This window comes from Panthera pardus, unplaced genomic scaffold (genome assembly GCF_024362965.1).
Source record: "Panthera pardus isolate Hobbes unplaced genomic scaffold, ASM2436296v1 HiC_scaffold_7, whole genome shotgun sequence".
NCBI lineage: Eukaryota > Metazoa > Chordata > Mammalia > Carnivora > Felidae > Panthera > Panthera pardus.
In genome coordinates, this window is record NW_026527002.1 from 62721518 (window position 1) to 62744427 (window position 22910).

General features: G+C 40.7%; 1 protein-coding gene across 11 annotated transcripts in view; it reads right to left on the reverse strand.

Annotated features, from left to right (window-relative positions):
- The window catches only part of ENPP2 (ectonucleotide pyrophosphatase/phosphodiesterase 2), a 111324-nt gene that overhangs the window by 15626 nt on the left and 72788 nt on the right, over positions 1–22910 (reverse strand). For 9 of the 11 annotated variants that reach the window (XM_019459962.2, XM_019459958.2, XM_019459967.2 and 6 more), the window contains 8 exons: positions 22573–22681; positions 19680–19805; positions 15933–15964; positions 15114–15241; positions 12776–12863; positions 12527–12614; positions 11236–11420; positions 8707–8758 (listed from right to left, as the gene is read on the reverse strand). In XM_019459962.2, coding sequence (XP_019315507.1) covers positions 8707–8758; positions 11236–11420; positions 12527–12614; positions 12776–12863; positions 15114–15241; positions 15933–15964; positions 19680–19805; positions 22573–22681 — 808 coding nt within the window. The remainder of the gene's footprint in view (positions 1–8706; positions 8759–11235; positions 11421–12526; positions 12615–12775; positions 12864–15113; positions 15242–15932; positions 15965–19679; positions 19806–22572; positions 22682–22910) is intronic. The other 2 variants (XM_019459963.2, XM_019459959.2) reach the window with 1 other exon arrangement.

The window sequence follows — 22910 nt, forward strand, 5'->3', positions numbered from 1 at the left end:
GTCATGATCTCCCGGTTTGTGAGTTCGAGCCCCACGTCAGGCTCTGTGCTGATAGCTCAGAGCCTGGAGCCTGCTTTGGATTCTGTGTTTCCCCCTCTCTCTGCCCCTCCAGTGCTCATGCTCTCTCTCTCTCTCTCTCTCTCTCTCCCTCTCTCTCTCTAAAAAATAAACATAGAAAGAAAGAAAGAAAGAAAGAAAGAAAGAAAGAAAGAAAGAAAGATAGATAGATGTGATGCACTGCAGGGGTGCCTGGGTGGCTCAGTTAAGTGTCCGACTTTGGCTCAGGTCATGATCTCACAGTTTGTGAGTTTGAGCCCCAGGTTGAGTTCTGTGCTGACAGCTCAGAGCCTGGAGCTTGCTTCAGATTCTGTGTCTCTGTCTTTCTCTGCCCCTCCCTTGCTTGTGCGCTCTCTCTCTGTCTCTCTCTCAAAACTAAATAAACATTAAAAAAAATATTTAAAGAAATGTGCACTTCATAGCTCCCAAGCTAAGCACATTTGCTGTTTTGGGCACATAGCTGAAGCACAAATATTTCATGATGTGATTTCTTCTCAATTGTTAACTGGACATATTTGGCATGAAGAAAAAAACAATATACTGGTTTTGATAGTTTCCTAAAATTCAACCACTTTCCCCAATTAACCCAAAGAATCTATTTGGGTCTTCCTGAAGCATAATTGCTTCATCTAAGCAAGAGACGAAATAATCTTTGCAGTAAGAAACACAAATTTATAGTCCAGAATCAAAATTTAGATCTTCCTTTTTCAGTTTATCAGAGTATCAACGGACCACTGATTCTTGGTCACAGCCTGACTCTGTTACTTTTTGTGACATTGTAGGCAAGCCACCGACTGCATTTCTGTTTAACAAAAAGTTCCTGTTTGAGCCATAAAAGTGTGCTTGAATCTCAGTCTCTGGCCATGTAAGATCTTCATCCTGAGACCAGCCACCCTGCAGATGAGCCTGCAACCTTCTACTTTAGAAACATGCTCCTCATGATTTCTTGATATGGGTCTAATGCATTCCATGTTTTCCCAGCTGGGTTCCTCCTCCATCAGATTCCAGACAGAGTCTTCATTCCATACCCAAGTTCCCTGTTTACAACACTTCTCTGGCATTTTGGGCATATCCACGGTTCTCCTCCAGACACCACATTTGAAAAAATACTTGGAGGCATATCTTTTTAAGTGGTGTGGACTTTCCCAGGGCTCATTCTTTTGTCTTCCAAAATTTGGTCATCCAGACTGGAGTTTGTATTTTTTTCCCTCTCAGCTTCCTGATTCATATTCCCACAGATTAGCTGGCTGACTTGAGAGCCACATGAAAATCTTTTTTTTTTTTTTGTCTTTTTTTTTTTTTTTTAAAAACATTCACTCCCACAAAATATGCCCTTGGATTTTACCACATAATCTCTACTCAAGGTCTTTCCTTTTCCTGCATCCTTTCTCCTCCTTCCCCTTGCAAGTGCCTGCTATCATTTATTGCCACGTCAACCTCCCCTGAGATTTGATTCGATGCTTCTGTTCTTTCTTATCTCAACTCTTAAAGCACTATGCTATAATTCATCAACTGGCTAAATATCACAATAAAATAACAATTTCATAAGGACAGGGATTTTATCTATCACTAGATCTCTACCTCTAACAATACCAAATGCATAATATCTACTTGGTAAATACTTGTTGAATAAATGGAAGCTTGTATTATTTTTTGAAACACTGTTCTTTATGACTATCAAGGACTGACTTTCCACATATGACCTGCCTAATACAACCCTGAGAGACAGACTAGGCAGATCAATATCATCTCCATTTTACTAATGAAGGAACCGGAGGTTCATGATTTGTACAAGACAATTCAGCTACATAGCAGTACCCAGAATCTAGGCCTCCATCTTCCTGGTCCATTATTTTTCCTTAGCATTTTGGGCCGTCTCCAAGTGGATGCTAAGTGCTGGGTTATCTAAGGGAGGGTATGCTGGGATGAAGATCCAGCTACTCCCAGACGTGAGTTCTGCCTGAGTCATGACTGCTGCCAAGCTAATAAGAATAGCAATATGCCTTGAAAAAGAAAAGCAAAGTTGGAGGCATCACACTTCTGGACAAGCTGTAGTGATTAAGACAGTATGGTACTGGCACAAAAATAGACACATAGATAAATGGAAAAGATAGAAAACCCAGAAATGAACTCATAACTATATGGTCAATTAATCTTTAACAAAGCAGGAAAGACTATCCAATGGAAAAAAGAGTCTTTTCAACAAACTGGATAGCAACATGGCAAAAGAATGAAAACTGGACCATTTTCTTACAACATACACCAAAATAAATTCAAAATGGATTAAAGACCTAATGTGAGACAGGAAACCATTAAAATCCTAGAGAAAACAGGCAGTAAATTCTTTGACATCAGCTGTAGCAACTTCTTACTAGATATGTCTCCTGAGGCAAGGGAAACAAAAGCAAAAACAAACTATTGGGACTTCATCAAAATAAAAAGTTTCTGCGCAATGAATGAAATAATCAACAAAACTAAAAGGCGACCTATGGAATGGGAGAAGATATTTGCAATGACATATTTGATAAAGGGTTAGTATCCAAAATATATAAAGAACTATAATTCAACACCCCCCCCAAAACAAATAATCCAAATAAAAATGAGCAGAAAACATGAATAGACATTGTTCCAAAGAAAACATACAGATGGCCAACAGACACATGAAAAGATGCTCATCATCATCATCAGGAAAATGCAAATCAAAACTACAATGAGATATCACCTTACACCTGTCAGAATGGCTAAAATCAACACAACACAAGAAACAACAGATGTTGGCAAGGATATGGAAGAAAAAGAATCCTCATGCACTGTTGGTGGGAATGCAAACTGGTGAAGCCACTGTGGAAAATAATATGGAGGCTCTTCAAAAAAGTTAAAAATAGAACTACCCTACTCTCTAGCAATTGCACTACTAGGTATTTACCCAAAGAATACAAAAACACTAATTTGAAGGAATACATGCATTCCAATCTTTATAGCAGCATTATCTATAATAGCCAAATTATGGACACAGCCCAAATGTGTATCAAGTGATAAATGCATAGAAGTGGTATATATATAGTGGAATGTTACTCGGCCATAAAAAATAATGAAATCTTGATATCCGCAATGACTCGGATGGAGCTAGAGAGTATTACGCTAAGCAAAATAAGTCAGAGAAAGAACAAATGCCATATGATTTCACTCCTATGTAGAATTTAAGAAACAATATAAATGATCATAGGGGAAAAAAAGAGAGAGGCCAACCAAGAAACAGACTCTTAACTATAGAGAACAAACTGATGGTTACCAGAGAGAGGTGGGTGGAGGGGTGGGCTTAAAGAGTGTACTTGTTGTGATGAGCACTGGGTGTTGTACAGAAGTGCTGAATCACTAAATTGTACACCTGAAACTAACATTATGATTACATCGTACATTAACTAACTGGAATTTAAATAAATTTAAAGAAATTAATTCTTTTATTTAAAAAAAAATTTTTTTTAACGTTTATTTATTTTTGAGACAGAGAGAGAGCATGAACAGGGGAGGGGCAGAGAGAGAGGGAGACACAGAATCCGAAACAGGCTCCAGGCTCTGAGCTGTCAGCACAGAGCCCGACGTGGGGCTCGAACTCACGGACCGTGAGATCATGACCTGAGCCGAAGTCGGACGCTCAACCGACCAAACCACCCAGGCGCCCCAAGAAATTAATTCTTAAAAAAGAGAACAGCAGGGGTTCCTGGATGACTTAGTTGGTTAACTGTCCAACTCGTGATTTCAGCTCAGGTCATGATCTCATGGTTCATGGGCTTGAGCTCCACATGGGGCTCTGTACTGGGAGCATGGAGTCTCCCTGGGATTCTCTTTCTCCCTCTCTCTGTCTCTCTCTGCCTCTCCCCTGCTCACACTTGAGCGTGCTCTTTCTCTCTCACACACAAAATAAATAAATAAACATTAATTAATTAATTAATTAATTAATTAAAATGTAAAAAGAGCGGCAATTTGTATCAAAGCGTCTAGTACTTCAGAAACAACTTCCAAACCCTGATAAGCGCTGAGTTTCTCTGGACACTTCGTCTTCATTCCAACCCTTGGAATAAGAAGCATTTATAGAGAAAAGCACAGGGCTGTTGTATCACACAGACCTGGAATCAAATCTCATCTCAGCTTTTGATAGCTCTGTGATTCCGTAACTTAACCTCCCAAAGCTTCACATCTCACTGGGATGTTGCATTGTTTAGAGGCAAAAGTGTAAATTGCCCAGCTTAGTCTTGACCCAAAGTGGCTGTGGTTGTAGTGATTTTGTAAAGAACATATGCTCTACCTCAGTAGCAGCAAGGAACACTGGTAGGCAAAGGTTATTAAAATTCAGTGTCAATTGTAAAGAATTATACTATGTATTGATTTCTTCCAAATCTTCCCCAACACACACGCACACACACACACACACAAGGATACACACACAGAGAAGCACAAGCATATCTCCTACTTTCTCTAGCACGGCTAACATCTCCAGAAATAACAAAAATTAGAAATATCTCAGAATTGGAAAGAGCTACAAAGACTGCCTGTCTAGCCTAGTCTCTTTATGCTTTAAGGTTAATAAGAATTATGAGTGTTTCAGTCATTTATCCATCCAAACTAACTTCTTACTGTGTGTGTGATAAAGAGTCCAATGTATACAGTGTTAAAATGATTTTTAATTACTTTTTTCACAAAGGTGATAGTGAATATGAATCTAACAAAATATAAACCATTTTTATATAAATGTAAATAGAATAAAGACTAAGGTGAAAATGAATAGTATAATTATTCTTAAAGTGAAAATTATACCTGATTATGATGCCCAAATTGCTTGCTATGAGAGATTTAAAATTTTTCATTTTGCTCATTCATTCGTCTATTGACTCAATGGTTCAAAGAAATCAGCTTTCACTGCACAGTAAGTTTGCTAAGACATTATGTACATGTGATTTGGAAACCACAGTCATGCAACTAAAATCCAGAATTCCCCACAAATCTAGAAACATTAAGGCTTTAGCAAGCAGTTTAGATTGCTGTTTTTCCTCTTTATTTTAGTGAAAGACTTGATCCTATAACAGTTTAAATATTTAGAGCAAAAGATTGCCTAAGATTAATTTAATATGCCTCAAGTATCCCCTGGGCTGTTTCACTACCATAACGTACAACTTGTACATGTGTGTTAAGTATGAGAGGGTTTGCAGCATATAACATTAAAATAGCCACACATGAATATTACAAATGGAATATGTACAACACGTGGTTTCTTAAAAAAAATTAGCTACCCGCAGGTGTGTTTAAAAAGAACTAGGAATAAAAATAATCCAACTTTACATTTGTGTAGAATTTTAGGTTCACAAAATACGAAACTTCTATATTTATGTATAGAAGTCTCAATATATATTCAAAGATATTCAGAAGGGAGAAGTAATACTCTGAACATAACATGCACATGCACTTACACACACAATGACTCGAATTCATGAAGTTTTACTCTGGTGGAGCAGACATCCGATATTTCAAGTGGGAGATGAGATTTATGACCCAGGAAACACCATAAAGACCTGAGATAACTCTGACCAAGAAAATGTCACTTTGCAGCTTAATAAATGACTAAGTTATGACCCTTAAGGAGACAAAGACCAAGAGACAGAGTTACAAAAGGACAGGGGGAGAGAATACTGAGGCTTATACATATCCCAAAATCCAAACAAGGAAATGCTTTGCACATAATAAGTCAATGGTATATAATTATTTTTATTCCATGCAATAGTTCTAAAGTCTCCCTTATATCATTAAAGACTGTCCCACTAGGTCATGAGCAAACCAAAGAGATACGCTACCGTGATCCTCCCCTAACATTTTATGCCACCAGTGTGATGTCACATGCAGGAAACTATCAGTGACACGGCTGACAAAACCAAATGATGTCTCAGAGAAATCAGTTCCCAGCCCAGGGTGGGCGCTCAACAAACACCTGTGAAGGTCCATTTCCACGAAAGCATATCAAGTTTAAGCTTCAGTGATGTAAAATCATCTTGAAACAAGACACTTCTGTTCACCTCTGAGTATTGCTTGGGGCAGGGGGCTCCTTCAATCCTGAAAGTCAGTGATTCACCTAGAAGATGCTTATTTTCATGCTCAGACGTTTGAGAGTACTCTTTATGCTGAGTTGTGAGACTGATTTTGTCACATGAGCACACTGTCACCAACAAGTTAAATGCATGATTTTTTTTTCCCAAAATGGAAATGCCTCAGTATCATGAACAGCCAGATCCTGAACCAGCATAAATACGAGTCCATTAAAAGTTATTATAACTAACTATTTTACTGGTGTCTCTCTTTTTTTTTAGCTTATTTATTTTTGAGAGAGAGAGAGAGAGAGAGAGAGAGAATGAGAGAACAAGCCAGGGAGGGGCAGAGGGAGAGGGAGACACAGAATCCGAAGCAGGTTCCAGGCTCTGAGCTGACAGTGCAGAGCCTGATGTGGGGCTTGAACCCATGAACCATGAGATCATGATCTGAGCCAAAGTCAGATGATCAACTGACTGAGCCACCGAGGCACCTCTTATTGGTGCCTTCCATAAGAGAAACATCTTACTACTATTTCTCTGACTTGGTGATGGAATATTTGAAAAACTCAAATCATGAGACTCTGCACCCATTTACCCTGTCAACATTCCAGTTTTTCTAATTATAATGACCCTGTGGTTCACCAGCAGCTAGATGTCAAACATTTCAAATCACTTCTAGAGTTTGTGGAGGATTTGTATACCTTCTACTAAGTCCTATTTTTCAAAGCTGTTTATCCAACTACATGCCCAAGAGTCTGTGTGTTCTTTGCTCAAAGAGAGAAAAGGGAGGGTGGTGAGACAAAAAGGCAAAAAGGAGGAAGATGAGGATCTTTATCAAAAGGGAAAATAAGTCAGGGGCGCCTTGGTGGCTCAGTCGGTTAAGCATCCGACTTCGGCTCAAGTCATGATCTCACAGTTTGTGGGTTCGAGCCCCACATCAGGCTCTGTGCTGACAGCTCAGAGCTTGGGGCCTGCTTCTGATTCTGTGTCCCCCCCCCCCTCTCTCTCTGCCCCTCCCCTGCTTGCCCTCTTTCTCTCTCCACCTCTCAAAAATGAATAAACATTTTTTTTTTAATTTTTTAAGGGAAAATAAGTCAAGTAAATAAAATCCACTGGTTTCCTTGTTCTTTACTTAACCAGACTGAAAATAACACATATGATAAACAGGACCCTATGTAAGCTAATAGCTCAAACAATGCTCTCAGAAGGATTGACAACGTGCATTTGCTGCCTGACTTGGAGCTGTTGTGTTGAGTTCTATCTGCTTTTTAACATATTTTTCATCATTCATTTGCTGTTTGCTATCCCATCTACTGCAGTAACCTACCTTGGAGCCTTTCCCTCCCCTTCTATTTTCTTCTTATTTTCTGGAATTTCAAAACCAGAAGGAAGAGTTTGTGAGGTAGATGGCACCATTGTTCCTTATTATTTACTGCCCTTTCGTAAAGGAGTATATACTACCACCCATTGGCATGTATCTTGCAGGACGGCATCCCTGTGGAAAGAATACTTCCCTCCTCCATCGGTTTCATGTGCTCTGGCTTCACCAGCCAACTGTGAATGGTAATGACAGATGCCTCATAAAAGCAGAAGCATTGAGGGGCGCCCGGGTGGCTCAGTCAGTTGAGCTTCCGACTCTTGATTTTGGCTTAGGTCATGATCGTGGGGTTGAGCCCCATGTCGGGTTCTGCACTAAGCGTGGAGCCTGCTTAAGATTCTCTCTCTCCCTCTGCCCCTCTCCCCCATTCACACTCTCTTTCTCTCTCTCAGATAAAAAATAATAATAATAATAATAATAATAATAGAAAGAAGAAGCCTTGAGACCCACTGCATGGTTCTGGCATTCGTCTCTTCCCTCTGCCATGAGAAGGGCATGCCCCAGCTAGGGGCTGTTCCTGCAGCTTGGATTCCAGAATAAAGAGTTCCCAGAGCCACACTTGGCCTAGAGTCAGCATACCGAAATGTGAACAAGAAATGCAGCTTTCTTGGTACAAACCACTGAGACTCTCTTCTTTAGTCACAATCTTGCAAAAGTTGACTAATACATGCATGTTATCATTGTACACTGCATTTTATGTACAATATACAAACAAAAGGAGAATTAGAGGGCTCAAGATGATCCTCATATAAAGAGGGAGTTCTGATACAGTTCATTCTGCATATCTCTCCCGACCACAACACATTCCTTGCTTCTCCAGGTACATACGCTTCAGCATAAGTACCAGCTGCTATTATTTATACTGTGACTTCCAGTCCCTTCAGAGAAGTCCCCAACGGCACCTTCACTTATGACCCAACAGATACACAATGGTATGTCTGTTTTTCAGAGAGCCTAAAAGCTATTGGGAAACAAAAAAGCTAATGGAATTTTTCTAGCTATTAAAAGCTGGCATCTTGTGTACATAGAATAAACCAATACCCTTGGCCAGATGGATATTAAAATCACGTTGCAACTCCAATTTTAATTTTCAAAAATATTGTGCTTACACTGTGAAGTAAATAAGAGGTCTCTTCAATTTTTGAAAACTGAAAAACAAAACTTATCTGATTGTTTTTCCCATCAACTCCTCACCTTCTGTGGACCCTTTTATATGAAGGCGTTTGTTGAGTTCATCCAATTTGTTCTTCATGTGTGAAAACCAGAAAAGGAAAGGAGAAAAAAAAAGCAAATCAGAAATGTCCTGTCTTTCCTGCATGCTTCTCTCTACTTAGTATCTTGCTAAATTCAAAACAGGACCCTAAATTCCATCAGTATCATAAGCCCTGTAGAGGAATTACTGTTTTATCTCAAGCTGACATTCCAGGCTTCACCTCCCAGTGGATCTGTGGCCACGAGCACCTTCTTTAATCTTTCCATGACTCTGTTTCCTTTCCCTCAAACTGTGGACACTCATGGAACCAGGCTCCCAAATTGGGGAGAATAATGATTTGGGTACCTATACACGTAAATTAATTAGAATAGTGCCTCAATATTTCAGATTAATCCTAGGTACACTAAAGTGATTCCCAAACTGATTTATGAAGTCACTTTTCCAAGGTTGGAAAGTAATGGCTCAGCAATTCTATCTGTCATTATATACCCTAGGGACACTAGCATATGTGTACGAGAAGACTGGCAATAATGTCTACTGCGGCATTGTTCGGAGATGCTAACAACTGGAAATTACCAAACGTTCTCAAATAGGAAAAGGAAAAAAATCATTATGGTGTGTTTACACAGTGAAATATTAACTATTAGCGGTAAAAAATGAACGAGCTAAAACTCATGTATTAATGAACAAAATAACTGCAGAATACATATAGTATAACAGCGTTCACATACAAATGTATAATATGCAAAACTATACCATAAGTTATTTTAGGGAATTATATCAAAGATTAATTAATATATTATTTAAGAGACATATATGCATGGAATAAAAATTACCTGCCTGGCAATTATGTACACTATCTTCAGGTTACTAATTACCTTTGGGGTAGGAACGAAGCAGGACTGGCAGGGAGTGTATACAGGGAGCTTCCACTGAATTTATAACACCTTCTTTCTCATGATGTGTGTATTGTGGCATTTATTTTATTAATCTGTATACCTTTGCGGTATGTCTGGACTTTTTTTTAAGAAAAGGAATGTAGTCTTTTGGAGAAACCCATAGACAAAATAAAGACAATCCAGAATTCCTCTCAAATGGTTTAAGATAACAAATCCAAAATATTTCTTGTTTTCCAGAAGAAAGGTAATTCAGAAAGCAAGATACAACTAAAAGATTACTGTAGGGTTATGTTTGGAATCCACCTCAAAGGCCACTTCCTATTGACTTTGGTAACAAGACACCTCCAGCTGAGGTCTCAGAATGACCTGACGGATAGTAGTGGATAGTAATTAGCTTTGTTCATTCTCGTCAGGAGCCAAAGTAGGAAGAAGAAGTAAAAGGGGTCAGGGGGAGAAGAGCAAGCTGAATTCCTCCAGTGGTGAGCTTTTCTCATCCTGTGGCTCCCAGGCCCCCAGGAATCCTGGAAGGTAGCAAATAGTAGAAGGGGATAGGGCAGGCAGGCGGAGAGCTATGTTCCATTTTTCCAAGGTCTACTAGAAGGTTCACACATTTACCCATAATAAAACCACACATGCAAACATAGCAGATTGTTTTGCTTTGTGTTGGAATCACATCAACTCAGTGTGGTAACACTGATTATTTCTTGCTGTCCGAGCAGTGATTGGTAACCATAAAGGACTTTGATCAATACAAAATTCAGTAAGTCAATTATTGCTTAACACTTACAGTTTGATATTCAAAAATTCTTCAAACACAACGTACAGGGTGGATTCTACTTGCACCACCACCCTCCCCTCTACCCTCCATGCTCTACCCTCCCCTGCTCTGCACCCTGGGAGACTGACCTCTAAGGACTCTTCCGAAGAGCAAGCTTGCCTCCAGCTCCTGAGAGACAACAATGGGTATCTACCCCAGGTAGATACCCCAGAAACCCCAGGTTTCTCTTCCCAGGTTGCAGTGTACTCACTACACCCATCTACCAAATCCAGGAATTCCTCCCCATACAGCTCTCTCTCCATGTTCTGGTCCCTTTATTGCTCGGGTCTAGGACCGGCACCCTCTAGCGCCAGGGTGCCTCACTGTCCCTCACTGCATTGCCTCTACCCTGCCCAGCCCATGTAAATAGTCCTCTCATTAAACATGATTTACCCAATCCCTTTAAACTCTCTTTAAAAACCTTTTGTGCATAGGCCATCTGTTTCCTATTGGGACCATGACAGACAGACACACGATCCACGTTGAAAAAAAAGGAAAGCCTTTGGTTAGGAATTATAACGCTCCAGAATAGCAGCATGAGTTCTAGTTTTTTGCCCTTTGTTCTCTATATCTATGCTGCCCAATATGGTAGCCACAAGCCATATATGGCTCTTTCAACTTCAAGCAATTGAACAAGACTTAAAATTTAGTTCCAAGTGCTCAAGAAACCATATCTGGTCAGTGGCCAGCACAGATGTAGACCATTTACATTTTCACAGAAAATTCTATTGGACAGCACTGCTCTATACCCAACAATCTCCTCCATGATAATAAAACATAAAGATTATTTCTACCTTTGGCTCTACCTTATCATCACAGTTACAGCCCAGGTCAAAATCAGACTGAAGGTACATAATCCCAGGATAGTTAGGTCTGGTAACTTCCTCTGGCATGGTTGGCCTGAAGGTATTAGTGCGCAGGAGATGATTCAAACTTCCATGGGTCCCATTATTTGGAGCTGGCTTCAAGCCCAGGAGATCTGGTGAGAAGAAAGAAATGGAGTCAGGTGCTTGATAAATATTTTTTGAGGAGCTACAGTGAGAGTCAAAACCATGCATCTTCCAAGGGTCTGAAAACTCTGAACACAAAGCAGAACTGAATAAAGCCAAAATTAGTTTGTAAGCCCCCCTTTCTTAGCTCCTGAACCGTTCTAGCCTGAACATGTCTTGCCACAGCTTTCTGAAATAGCCATGTTCGTTGCCTGCCCATAGAGAGAGGCATTCCCAAAAAGAAAGAGTGAATGAACAGGGCCTTGACCAGCTATTGCTTATGTCTGTGACGGCTATAGGGACTACCAGAGTCAGTGTCAATGCCCTCCTGCATCTCTGAGATTTTTTATCCCACCTTTTGAAATGAGACTTATAATCAATACATAACCCCTAGCCTGCCCTCTAATGCACTCCACAGAAGTATGGGGAGAAGAGGAGGGTTTGGCCCTGTGCCTTGAAAGGCTGCTCTGAAATGAACAGGCTGATTTCATAGCAAGGGAATAGTTGCCAAGCAGGCACACAGTGACTTGCCTAAGCTGAGAGGCAGGACAGGGGAGAGCTAGCAGCCAAGATGGGAAAAGAACCCAGGAGACCCGACTTTCAGACTCCCCCTCTAACCACCAGACCGGCACTCCCTTACTAAATAGGAAAAGTTGTCCTCATTCAGCGACTAGAAGCTCAAGGAAGAAAAATAATTAGGAGCGCATAAATAGCTGGCCAGGATGCAAGCTGGCACCATTTTAACCGGGCTGCAACACCAGAGATGGAGGTGGGAGAAAGCTCTGTGAGGAACTCTCCTCGCTTCACCAGGTCTCTGACCAGTGGTGTCAAACTGTCACGTGATGTTAGATCAGCCAGAGGCTGCCAAGAACAACACTAGGAAAACTCCCCATTAGTCAACTGTTAAAGGAAGACAAAGAAGCCTTAGAAGGGGATGATATTCTGTCCTTCGAACCAGTGGGCAAGTTACACCAATGTTTTGCAGGGAGGTGAAGTGGTCCTAGAAAACAGATACCTCGGTTCTTTCTCTGACCTCGCTGAAGTTCATACGATAACTCAGATTGCTTCATTGGCTTTGATTAAATAGGTGACTTACCACACATAACATTGTAAAGCTCAATGTTTTCAAATGGAGGCACTTTAGTCTTGTACTTAAATGTCGGGCCATAACCTACAAAAACAGTCTTCCAAAAGAAAGGGAACAAAAACAATTAGACGTTGCTGGTATCTCGTAGCAACCCTTTTTCCATTTATGAATACTGTTCAACTTCTCTCATGCCAGTATTCTCTAGCTCTTCTGAGAATCACTAAAATCCATTTTCCATTCACAGTTCTGTGGTCATACCTGCATGCTGTTAACTTTGTTATCAAATCCATGGTCTCCCTGGAAAAAACATTTTCCTGATGGTTTCTTATACACATCCAAAGGTTTCCTACATCGAAACAATTGTAGGATTAGTCAGGATTTCTCATGAAATCACTCCTAAGAAGCCAATTTTGACACACACAAAATCTCCGAGAAGTGGATTTTACAAGCATATTCATCTCTATTTTAATTGCATCGTTCTTGTAGTGATGAAAAGATGATGCTATTCATTTTCCCCAGGTGCCTTTATGTTGGCAATTGGCACAGGACAAATGGGGGCCTCTGAAGACAAGGCAGCTACTGTCCTGTACCTTGCTTGTGCTGAGCAAAGCATTTGTCACAGGTAATGTTCTGTCTGCCAATGTGCTTCCCTAGCTCCACAAGGGTAAGATTCTCCACCCTGGGACCATGTTTGTCTGGTTCACTTCTATATCCCTATCACTAGGCTCAAAGCGAAGCACATAATAGGTACTTTTAAAATATGTGTTATTTAATCAATGAATGGAGATGTATTTTATAAAAGTGTTTACATACAAATTTACCTATCAATATAATACAATTAGAGGGTATAACTGAGTGGCAAATTTAACATGTATTAGTGACATATTTAACAAAAGCCCAGGCTCCCATAGACAACATCACTGTTTACAAATAAGAAAGTGAAAACATTGCTCTCTAGGCATCAAAACCACTTGACCTTTCTTGTTATGGCAGGGAGATGTCTTTTGCTTAAATGTCATGCAGCACGTTTCCAAAATACTTCCATGTTTAGTAATATAAATACTCCCGTGGGTCCCATTTCTATGGATCCTTGTAAGTGCCTACAGAATCTATTGCACTGCACTGACATGCCTGGTGGAAAACAAACTGAACATTTGGGTCCCCACTCCTAGGAAAAGTACTTTCAGCTTGGGATGATGAGATATGTGCATAGGATAACTCAACAGTGCAAAGTTAAATTAAAAAGGTTTACTGATTGTTGGGGTGTCTAGGTGGCTCAGTTGGTTAAGTGTCCAACTCTTGGTTTCTGCTCAAGTCATGATCTCATGGTTTCGTGAGTTCCATCCCCGCGTCAGGCTCTGTGCTGGCAGCATAGAGTCTGCTTGGGATTCTCTCTCTCTCCTTCTCTCTCTGCCCCTCCCCCACTCACACTCTGCCTTTGTCTCTCTCAAATAAATAAATAAACTTTAAAAAAAAGAAGATTTAGTGATTAGTAAAATGCCTGGCTTTGGTCTCCACTAACTTGGTCAACTGTCATCATCTCTCACTTCTACTCAACTACCAGCTTTTCTGCGTATCAACCTATCAACTGCACCAAATTTGCTCTCTCTTCCAAGCTACGCCATCCATAAAAGGTCCTGAAGACATACTCAGCGAAACCCATTGTGTTCATATCTTGGTAACTACTTCATGAAGACCCCCTATGTCTGTTCTAAATGGTTTCAATAATTTCTGGTCTTCATACATCTCTCTTCATAATCCTAAATGTTTAACTCTGTGTAGACCCTTGACAATTACAGTAGGATATTTATGTATGCGTCACATGTGTCCCAAAAGGCGGTTCAAACTGATACACTGATAGAAGTTTCTAGAGGACCACAATCTTATCATCATCTTCTCTCCCTTGTAAACTCATTACCCAAGTAGAGTACATACAGTAGTTGCTCAACTATCACTACAGACCAACTCCCAAAACTTTTCTTGAGGAGCAAGTCAGAGTAAGAGTGAGTGGAAAAGGGCTTCTGCCAGGTCTGTGTGAAAATGGATACCCTTTTAATGATTAATTCTTTGGAAGTGCTTAGAATTTCCAGACACATTCTACATCAGATTCAAGAGCAAGAAACAGTGTCTTAAATATTGGAGAGTCTTTTGTAGTTCAAAAGAAGGTAAACGTTTAAAATATTTAAGGCAACATTTTCTAAACTCCTCCACAAATGTTGCTACAGGGTAAGTCTTGTCAAATGAGACCAAATCAGTCCAGTTGTGGTTAAGTCCATGTCCCAGGCATACTTTTGACCTACTCAGGCAATAAGGATAGAGGTTAGAATGTAAATTTAAAAAGTGAAAAGAGAGAGAAGGAGAGAGAGACCACAGAGATGCAATGAGAGACTTCAAAGAGACACCAAGAGGCTGAGATCCAGAAAATAGAGATGTGTTGGCTCAGCGCTAATTGTTTATCTAGCATAAAAAGTATTTGGAAATGGTGGGATTTCCAACTGAGATTTCTTTTTTTCATGGCTAAGGACCTTATAGCATTCCAGTTGCCAAAGAGGTGGTTATGAAGATCAAAAACTGGGACAGCCAATCCCCAAGTTACCTTGCGACATGCCATCTGCGGTCCACCAATAAATGGATGTCCTCAATTCTTCTGTTGTTGGCATAGTGTAAGCGTTTAGGAAGGTGCTGTTTCATGTAAGGCTTAAAGTGTTGATCTGGTTTTTTACACTGAAATATAAATGGAAATTGGACTTTTACATGGAGCATTTTCTAGAAAAAGTCGTACATACTCTCTCTCTAGAAAGCTGAAGGAGGTTGTAAGCCAAACAAAGGGCTGGTTAGTGAATAAATGGAATCTGTTATCCCCTATCAAATAATACAAGCTAAAAACAAATGGGTTCAAAGGGGATTTGATAACTTGGTAGATGACATGGAAGGTTATCAGAGGGTAGTTAGGAATTTTTAAGATACATTCCTGACTTGTGAGACTATCACTAACAGCAACTCCAACACTAAAGCCTTTTCCAACTACTTGGAGTCAAGGATGGGAGGCGGGGTGGGAAGGGAGGAGATGAGCACTCAGGCCTGTGTGATTACATCCTGCATGGTGGGGAGGGTGATGGAACAGGGTGATGGGCAGATCTTCTTCAGAGAGAGTAAGGATTTGTTTACTCATGAATGAATACTATTCAGTTCTAATGGAAAGATCAAATATTCTCAGTTTGTGTCATTGCCAAGACCATTAGGGAGTCTGCAGCTGTCCAGTTTTGAAGTTTTGAAAACTCTTAGAGAAACAAATATATGGGACTGCCGGGCAGTAAGGAAAATGTTCCTTCCGCCCCACAGGGTAGGTGAACCTAGGAGGTGAGTGTGTGGAAGCCGCTCCAAGGGCAGAGACCGGGTGACCTGCCATACTTACCGTGAGATTAGCAATAATGGCTTTAGGGTCATCTGTTCAAAGAGAGAAGGAGAGCAATTTCAAAAAAAGATGACAATAATCACTGAGAGAAATAATTTTTACAGCAAAGGACTCAATTATTTCTCTTTTTTTCCCCCCTCCCAGAAGAGCTATCACGTTAGGCTCTATTTAAAATATGTGTAAAGTTGTGTGTGAGTATTTAATATTTTGGTAAGTGGAACGCAGCTAGGTACGTGGAAATACCTCTATGGCACATTTCCTGGCAAGGTCTGGTTCTCCTCTTCTGGAAGGGAATTCCTCCTTCCAGAGCACAAAGATAATGCTGGGTAAACATCTTCTTGAAGTTTCCCCAGTGGTCCCTCTGGATCTTGGCTTCAGTTTATTTGCAATTTGCCATCAGGAACTAAATCGGGCACTTGGGGCTTTTAGTGACACTTCCTATTTATCTGCAGGTCTTTGAAATAAGCTATCATCCATTTTAAGATGAATCTTCTACTCCATTGAGTTATTTTTTTTCTAAATGGAGTTTTGTTTCCCCAGTAACATCATGGGTCTAATTAGGTAGCTGCCCTCTCCAGCCACAGACACACACAGGGATGCACCTCCTTTATTTTTACGAACCAGCAAACAAAAGGTATTTTAGTCAGTACCCTGAGCTAGCTAAAAGCAAAACTATGTAAATGATGACTGTGTTTAAACTGTGGACAGGATTACATTATCTGAAGGTCCCCTTTTGGGGGGTGTAGAGAGAAAGAGCAGATTGTAGGTTGGTTGGATTTTGTTTTGTTTTCAAAAAATTTGCCTTAGTGTGTCATTACAGAATCAGCAGAAAAGGAAAGCAGCATACGGAAGAGATATCAACGCTCATGAAGCAGCCCTCCCTGAAATTTTTTAAAAAAATTTTGAATGTTTACTTATTTGGCGGGGGGGGGGGGGGGCAGCATGAGTGGGGGAGGGGAGAGAGAGAGGGAGACACAGAATCTGAAGCAGGCTCCAGGCTCTGAGCTGTCAGCACAGAGCCCGATGTGGGGTCTGAATTCACAAACTGCGAGATCATGACCTGAGCTGAAGTTGGACGCTTAACCAACTGAGCCACCCAGGTGCCCCAGCCCTCCCTGAAATTTAAGTATCAGTGGAGTAGGTCATGTCTATGTCATTTCTGGCTGTATCCACGGGGCCTGGTTCATGGTAGGCATTCAGTAAGCATCGCTAATATAAATAAATAAATACTTGTTGTTATTTTTTGAAAATGCATGACTGGGGTGCCTGGACGGTTCAGTCCGTTAAGTGGCTGACTCTTGGTTTTGGTTCAGGTCGTGATCTCATGGTTCATGAGTTTGACCCCCACGTCAGGCTCTGCACTGACAGTGCGGAGCCTGCTTGAGATTCTCTCTCTCTCCCTCTCTCTCTGCTCCTCCCCTGCTCTCGCTCGCTCTCTCTCTCTCTCAAAATAAACGAGTAAAATTAAAAAAAAAAGAAGGAAAAAATGTATGAGTGAGCTTGTCTTGCAGTGTAAGTACACATACTTCAGAGACAATTTTCAGAATCTTAATTCTAAAGCTATGAAATCCAAAGCTAAAATGTGGATTCCATCCTACCTAAATTGGGGTTTAATTTTAGTTGCATTTTTTAATGGAAAGCAAGAAAGTAATAATGGTAGCAACAGTTTGAACCCAAATTGTGTCCCTATCACGTGCAGTCTCTGTGAGAACTTTGCAGGCACTTTCTCTCTGGTCACAGCTACTCTGGGAGGTAGGTGCTAACAGAATCCTCACCAAGCCAAAGGGCATTTAGAAGAAGGGTGCTTTTACACTGGGACCCTGGCAATCTGACTGAGCGGGCCATCCTCTGAACTTCTATACTCTGTGGACTCATAAACCACAATCCTCAAAGGGACCAAACAGGGTAAGTCACGTTCTTTGATGATGAAGAAAAATAAACAGCACGGGGCAATCTTGTGCTCAGATAAATCCCAGAGAACTACTGGAAAATAACAACTGCCTGAGTCCACGCTTGAGACACCAACTTCAAGTTCTCAAGTTCTCAGGCCTCTCACGCTGGCAGCTCCTGCTTTGCATGAGCGGAAGTGGTCGCCCAGCACATGGCGGTGCTTAAGAACTGGTGAATGTGGGTTCACATTCCAGCTCCGCCACGTCCTAGCTCTCTTGTTTCTCACCAGAAACTTCACCTCTCTCTGAGCCCTGATTTCTACTGTTTGCAAAAGGGGATAATAACACCCGTCCCACAGGGTTATTAGAAGGATTGAAGAAGACTGTATACACATCTAGCTGAAATAGTGACATGGCCAAGACACCATCATCATAGCTAACATTTATACAACTTTGACTATGTGCTAAACACTGACCAAGGGGATATGTAAATAATCTCTCATCAATCTTTCCAACAATCCTTTTTTAATAGATGAGGAAACTGAGGCACAGAGCATGTAACTAGCTTGCCCAAGGTCATAAAGTGACCACCTGCCCAAGCGGGGATTTGAACCTAGACATCCTGCCACCCTTGTCTGTGCTGCTAACCATCCACTCTACTGACTCTCACGGGATGAAATCACATATAGGAAAGCGTCTGTAAAGTATGAAATATTTCATTATTGGTACTTATTACTTCATTGGCCCCAAGGTTTTCCTTTTCCCCTAAAACAACCTCGTCATTCCATTTACCATTCATTTACTGAAAAGACCTTTCAATATAGACAAAACCTTTCTTGCACAAGCCCTAAAATGTAAGCACCGACTCAAGAGATACCACAGTGACCCGTGTCCTGTCCCTGGCCAGGGCCTTCCTGTCTCAAGTGAGCAGAGGAGAAGGGAGGATCCGGAGGACAGAAAGGGCATGGAAAAGAGACGGCAGAAACACAGAGGATTTGTTTATTTTACAACGTTGCCTGGAGCTGACCTTGGAACTGTTCCCATTTGTGTTGACTCAGGAACGCAGTTTGGGAAAAACTTAATTTTCCAAAGCTTTACACTTTTGCCGATGGTTTCTTATTCCCAAGGCTAAAACCTCTAAAGGATTTTTTCCCCCAAATGCAGCATGTCTCCAATAAAACTGTGGACTTCTCAGAGGCTAGGGAGGCACCACCTAAGACATCCTATTCTATCGATAAAGGTTCTTGTCAGTGGCATATCATAACCTGAGTGTGTACAACATAAGCGATAAGACGGTTCCTGTTTATTTCTAATCTTTCAAAATGGCTGCCACTTCCCAAAGGCAGGACCCCAGGGTTGTGTTGGTCACTTTCATAAAGCTGAAGAGTCCCCTTTAACTGGGCTCCTAGGGACATTCAGGGTCTGAGTGTGGTTCTGACAAACCTGTCACAGACTCCCCTGCCTCAGCTAAAGAGTAAGCTTGAACCTCTTGTTGAAATGTTCCTCTGCTGTAAACATAAGTTTATGGTTATGCGCATGCCTCAAATTAAGTGTATTTTCCACATAAAGAAAACAAGAGCAAATATTTACATAAGGCTGTCATGTGCCAGGACCCTCTCTGAGTGATACACATAGGTTTATTTCCACAACAGCTCGATCCAGGAGCTGTTATTAACATCCCATTTTTCAGATGAAAAAGTTGAGGCTTCGAGTTTTTACATAACTTATTCAAGGTCACCCAGCTACGAAGTAGCAAAGTGAGGATTTTTACGCAACAATTTCAGCTTCAGAGAACGGGGCTGCACCTACTCTACTCTATTACCATTCTAACAACTTAGCATTTTGAGAAGCAACTTACATTTAGCATTATTGCTAAATTTGGACCGAATTCTTCCTAGAGTTCCAGGCACTAACGTAATGTCATCCACGTTAGTCAGGTAATTGCTCAGGAACTCCGTTCTGTCACAGGTGACATCTTCCATTCCTGTAGGGGGCAAAGAACATATTTTCAGGTGATTGTAAACTTAGTATCCTAGCACAGACACTAAAAATAACACCCAGATATGTCCCTAATTCATTTCTAACAACTTACTGTGAGGATCCCCCTCTTTTGAGATTTCTTAACTTGACTTTACATTTTTTAATGCTCCTTTCTATAATCATTTCACCAGATTCTGATATAGCCACATCATCTTGCAGTGCCAGAAGGTGGAAAATGCATCATCTCAATGATCATTTTAAGTCATTCAGCAGGAACAGCAAGACAGAGGAAGTGACTACGATCTTGTTTTTAAAAAGCTATTTACACAGTCATTATGGAAAAGATCTACTCTAAAAAAAAAAAATCCTAGATTGCTTCAAACTCTTCCCAGCTGGGGGTGGTGGAAATAACTGGAATACATAGTTCTGTGTCTCTTTTACAAAATGTCATTTTCCAATTCTCTCTAATGTATCTCCTGACTTGAGTGCATAATCACCAGTCCTCAGTCTGTCTCCACTGGTGGCCTTGGACGTTACTGACAAAACAATACTGGCAACAAGAGATGAGAAAAAAATGTCAGCCCCAATGACCACCCAAACTGAAAAACAAAATATTGCTGAAAACAAGTTGTAAACAATGTAATCAGTCAAAACTGAAAGCTAGCAACTCAAACACAAAAAGTGTGTAGGTAGGGAATTTTTTTAACCAACAAATATTCCTGCCCTACCCAAGACTGGTTTTCTGCCCCCATAAAAAAAAAAAAAAATCTTAATCAATATTAAAAATAGATGAATAAAAAAACAACATAAACTCAAATGTCAGAATAATAGACTATGGGGACTGGTAGACACATTTATGGTCATTTTGGAATTTATGAGATGACACATAACGATGAAGATTTAATATACTGCTTTGCACAATCCAATATATAGATATTCTCTAAGAGGGGGAAAATAAGTGATTCTGTAAAGGACATCATAAGGTTTTGGAATAAAGAAATACAACCCAGAGTGGCGCAAACCTGATAAAATCCAAATTATCACCTTCTGGGATCCCAGATCAAGACACCCCATCCCTTTTGCAATACAAATGGGAATGAAGAAAGACAAAAACATATCCCAACATAGCACAAAGTTGATACAACTTGTCTTTTAACATTTAAACCATCATAAAGAAAAAACAATGAACAGCTACTGTTTTAGTACACTGTTAACTCAGAAAAAGCAAGTCTCAAAACACATATTGGTGGAAGACTGGAAGGATCTTCCATTTGTTACACGTCTAGGAAGTCAGTTTTGCCATCGTAGCGGTGAACCATCTCTCTTGCTTTCAAAGACCATATGTGAAGAGCTTCTCAAGCGTCATCACTCTCACCCTCTGGACTAACTCTGTGTAGGTAGTATTAGTGTTTTCATTCTGCAGACAAGGAGGCCACATATGACGAGGTGGCTCCTTAGTGGCACAGTGCAATTTGAACTCCACTGAAATTACTTCTTACTCCAAAGCCCAGGCTCTGAAATACTAGACCATACTACCTTTTAAGAAAGAGATGCAATGGCTTCCCAAAACTAAAGCAATCTACTCATCTCAGAAGCCTGCACCTGGTAAGACAAGGTTTTAAACTAAGACCTTTACAATGCTCCAGCATGTGACTCGCTGGCCACCCATCCACTTCTTAGACATGAGGCTCCAGCCTGTGACCAAATGCTCTTGACACCTCTGGGCAACTTATATTGAATCAGCCGTGTCACATGCTCCAGAATCTCTGTCTTATCTGTAGCTCTCTCCCAAGTCAATCTTATGGAGCATGATTTTGCAGAGGGTCACATTTAGCCCCTGCCAAAGAGCAAGCAAGTTCCCCAACTTCTTTTTTTAACTTCTCCTAGATTTTCTAGGACATTCTGGAAAGAAAACTACAGGCCCAAAGCAGACCTTTGACTAGGGACCCTTGCCTGCCATTCTTAACACAACTACCAAAGAGTCTACCAATTGTTTTTTCTCTGAAGCCTTTTCCTAGAAGGGAGCAGGCCCACATTCCAGGGTCATTCTTTCAATTTGATAGTTCTGGAATGCAGGAGGCACTCTCTAGATAGAACTCAGGGTACACAGCTGTGAATAAGAACGCCCTCTGAGGAACTCCCTGCAGCTCCATAATATCTAATGTTTATGATGTTCAACAAAGTGGTTATGAATTCTTCTACTTTATACAGTGATTTAGAAAAACTCTGCCTCTTCCTCTCTTTAACAGTTTCTGTACTGAAGCAAGGTCCTGTGGTTTTGGTTTTGAATTCTCTCAGTGAATACAGGGAAATCGTTTTACTTATATACCTCTTCTTTGACAAGAATCCTATGTCTCCTCCTCCGTATCATATTTAGATTGATTTTTTTTTAGGCACATAAACTCTGTAGGCTCTTTTTGGGGATGTGGCTAGCAGAGATGAGTAGTATCACCTGATATGTCACAGAGAGGAAGCTATTAATACCACAAGCAAATTGTCTGCCACACTTTGGCAAGAGACAGATTTTTGTGGAAAGACTTTCTTTCCTGCAAAGAAAAGGATGACACAGGAAGTCCCCGGTTTGGGTCAGAATGACCCAGGGTCATCTCGTGTCATCTCACACTTTTGAGTCATGGCTGACTTCTTTCCCTACCCTAAAGAAAGAGGGAAGAAGGTGAAGAATACAATCTGGGACTCTGAGGGCAAGCGTTCTCCATCAGAAACATGATCTATGTAGTTGTCCTATTAGCGAAGAAGAAACAAAGGTTTACCATGGTCTCCAACAAAGATGACATTGACACAGCGATGCAGCTTCAGCTGTTTCAGTCCATCCATTAATTGCCCCACTGTTTTGTCAATTTCCCTCAGAGGATTCGTCATCTGGAAAAAAAGAGCAAATTAGGCCCGGCAGGTTTTTGGTTTTTTTTTTCCTTTTAGTTTCTCATAGATCTTCTACCCCTAGAACATTCTGGAAAGAAAACTTTAGGCCCAGAGGCAGAGCTTTGTCTAGGGAGATCTGTCTGCTGCTCTTAATGGAAATCTGTTCTGATCACTTTTATTTGTATTATTTCAGGAATGTAAAATCTCCCCTCATTCAATCCCTTTTAAG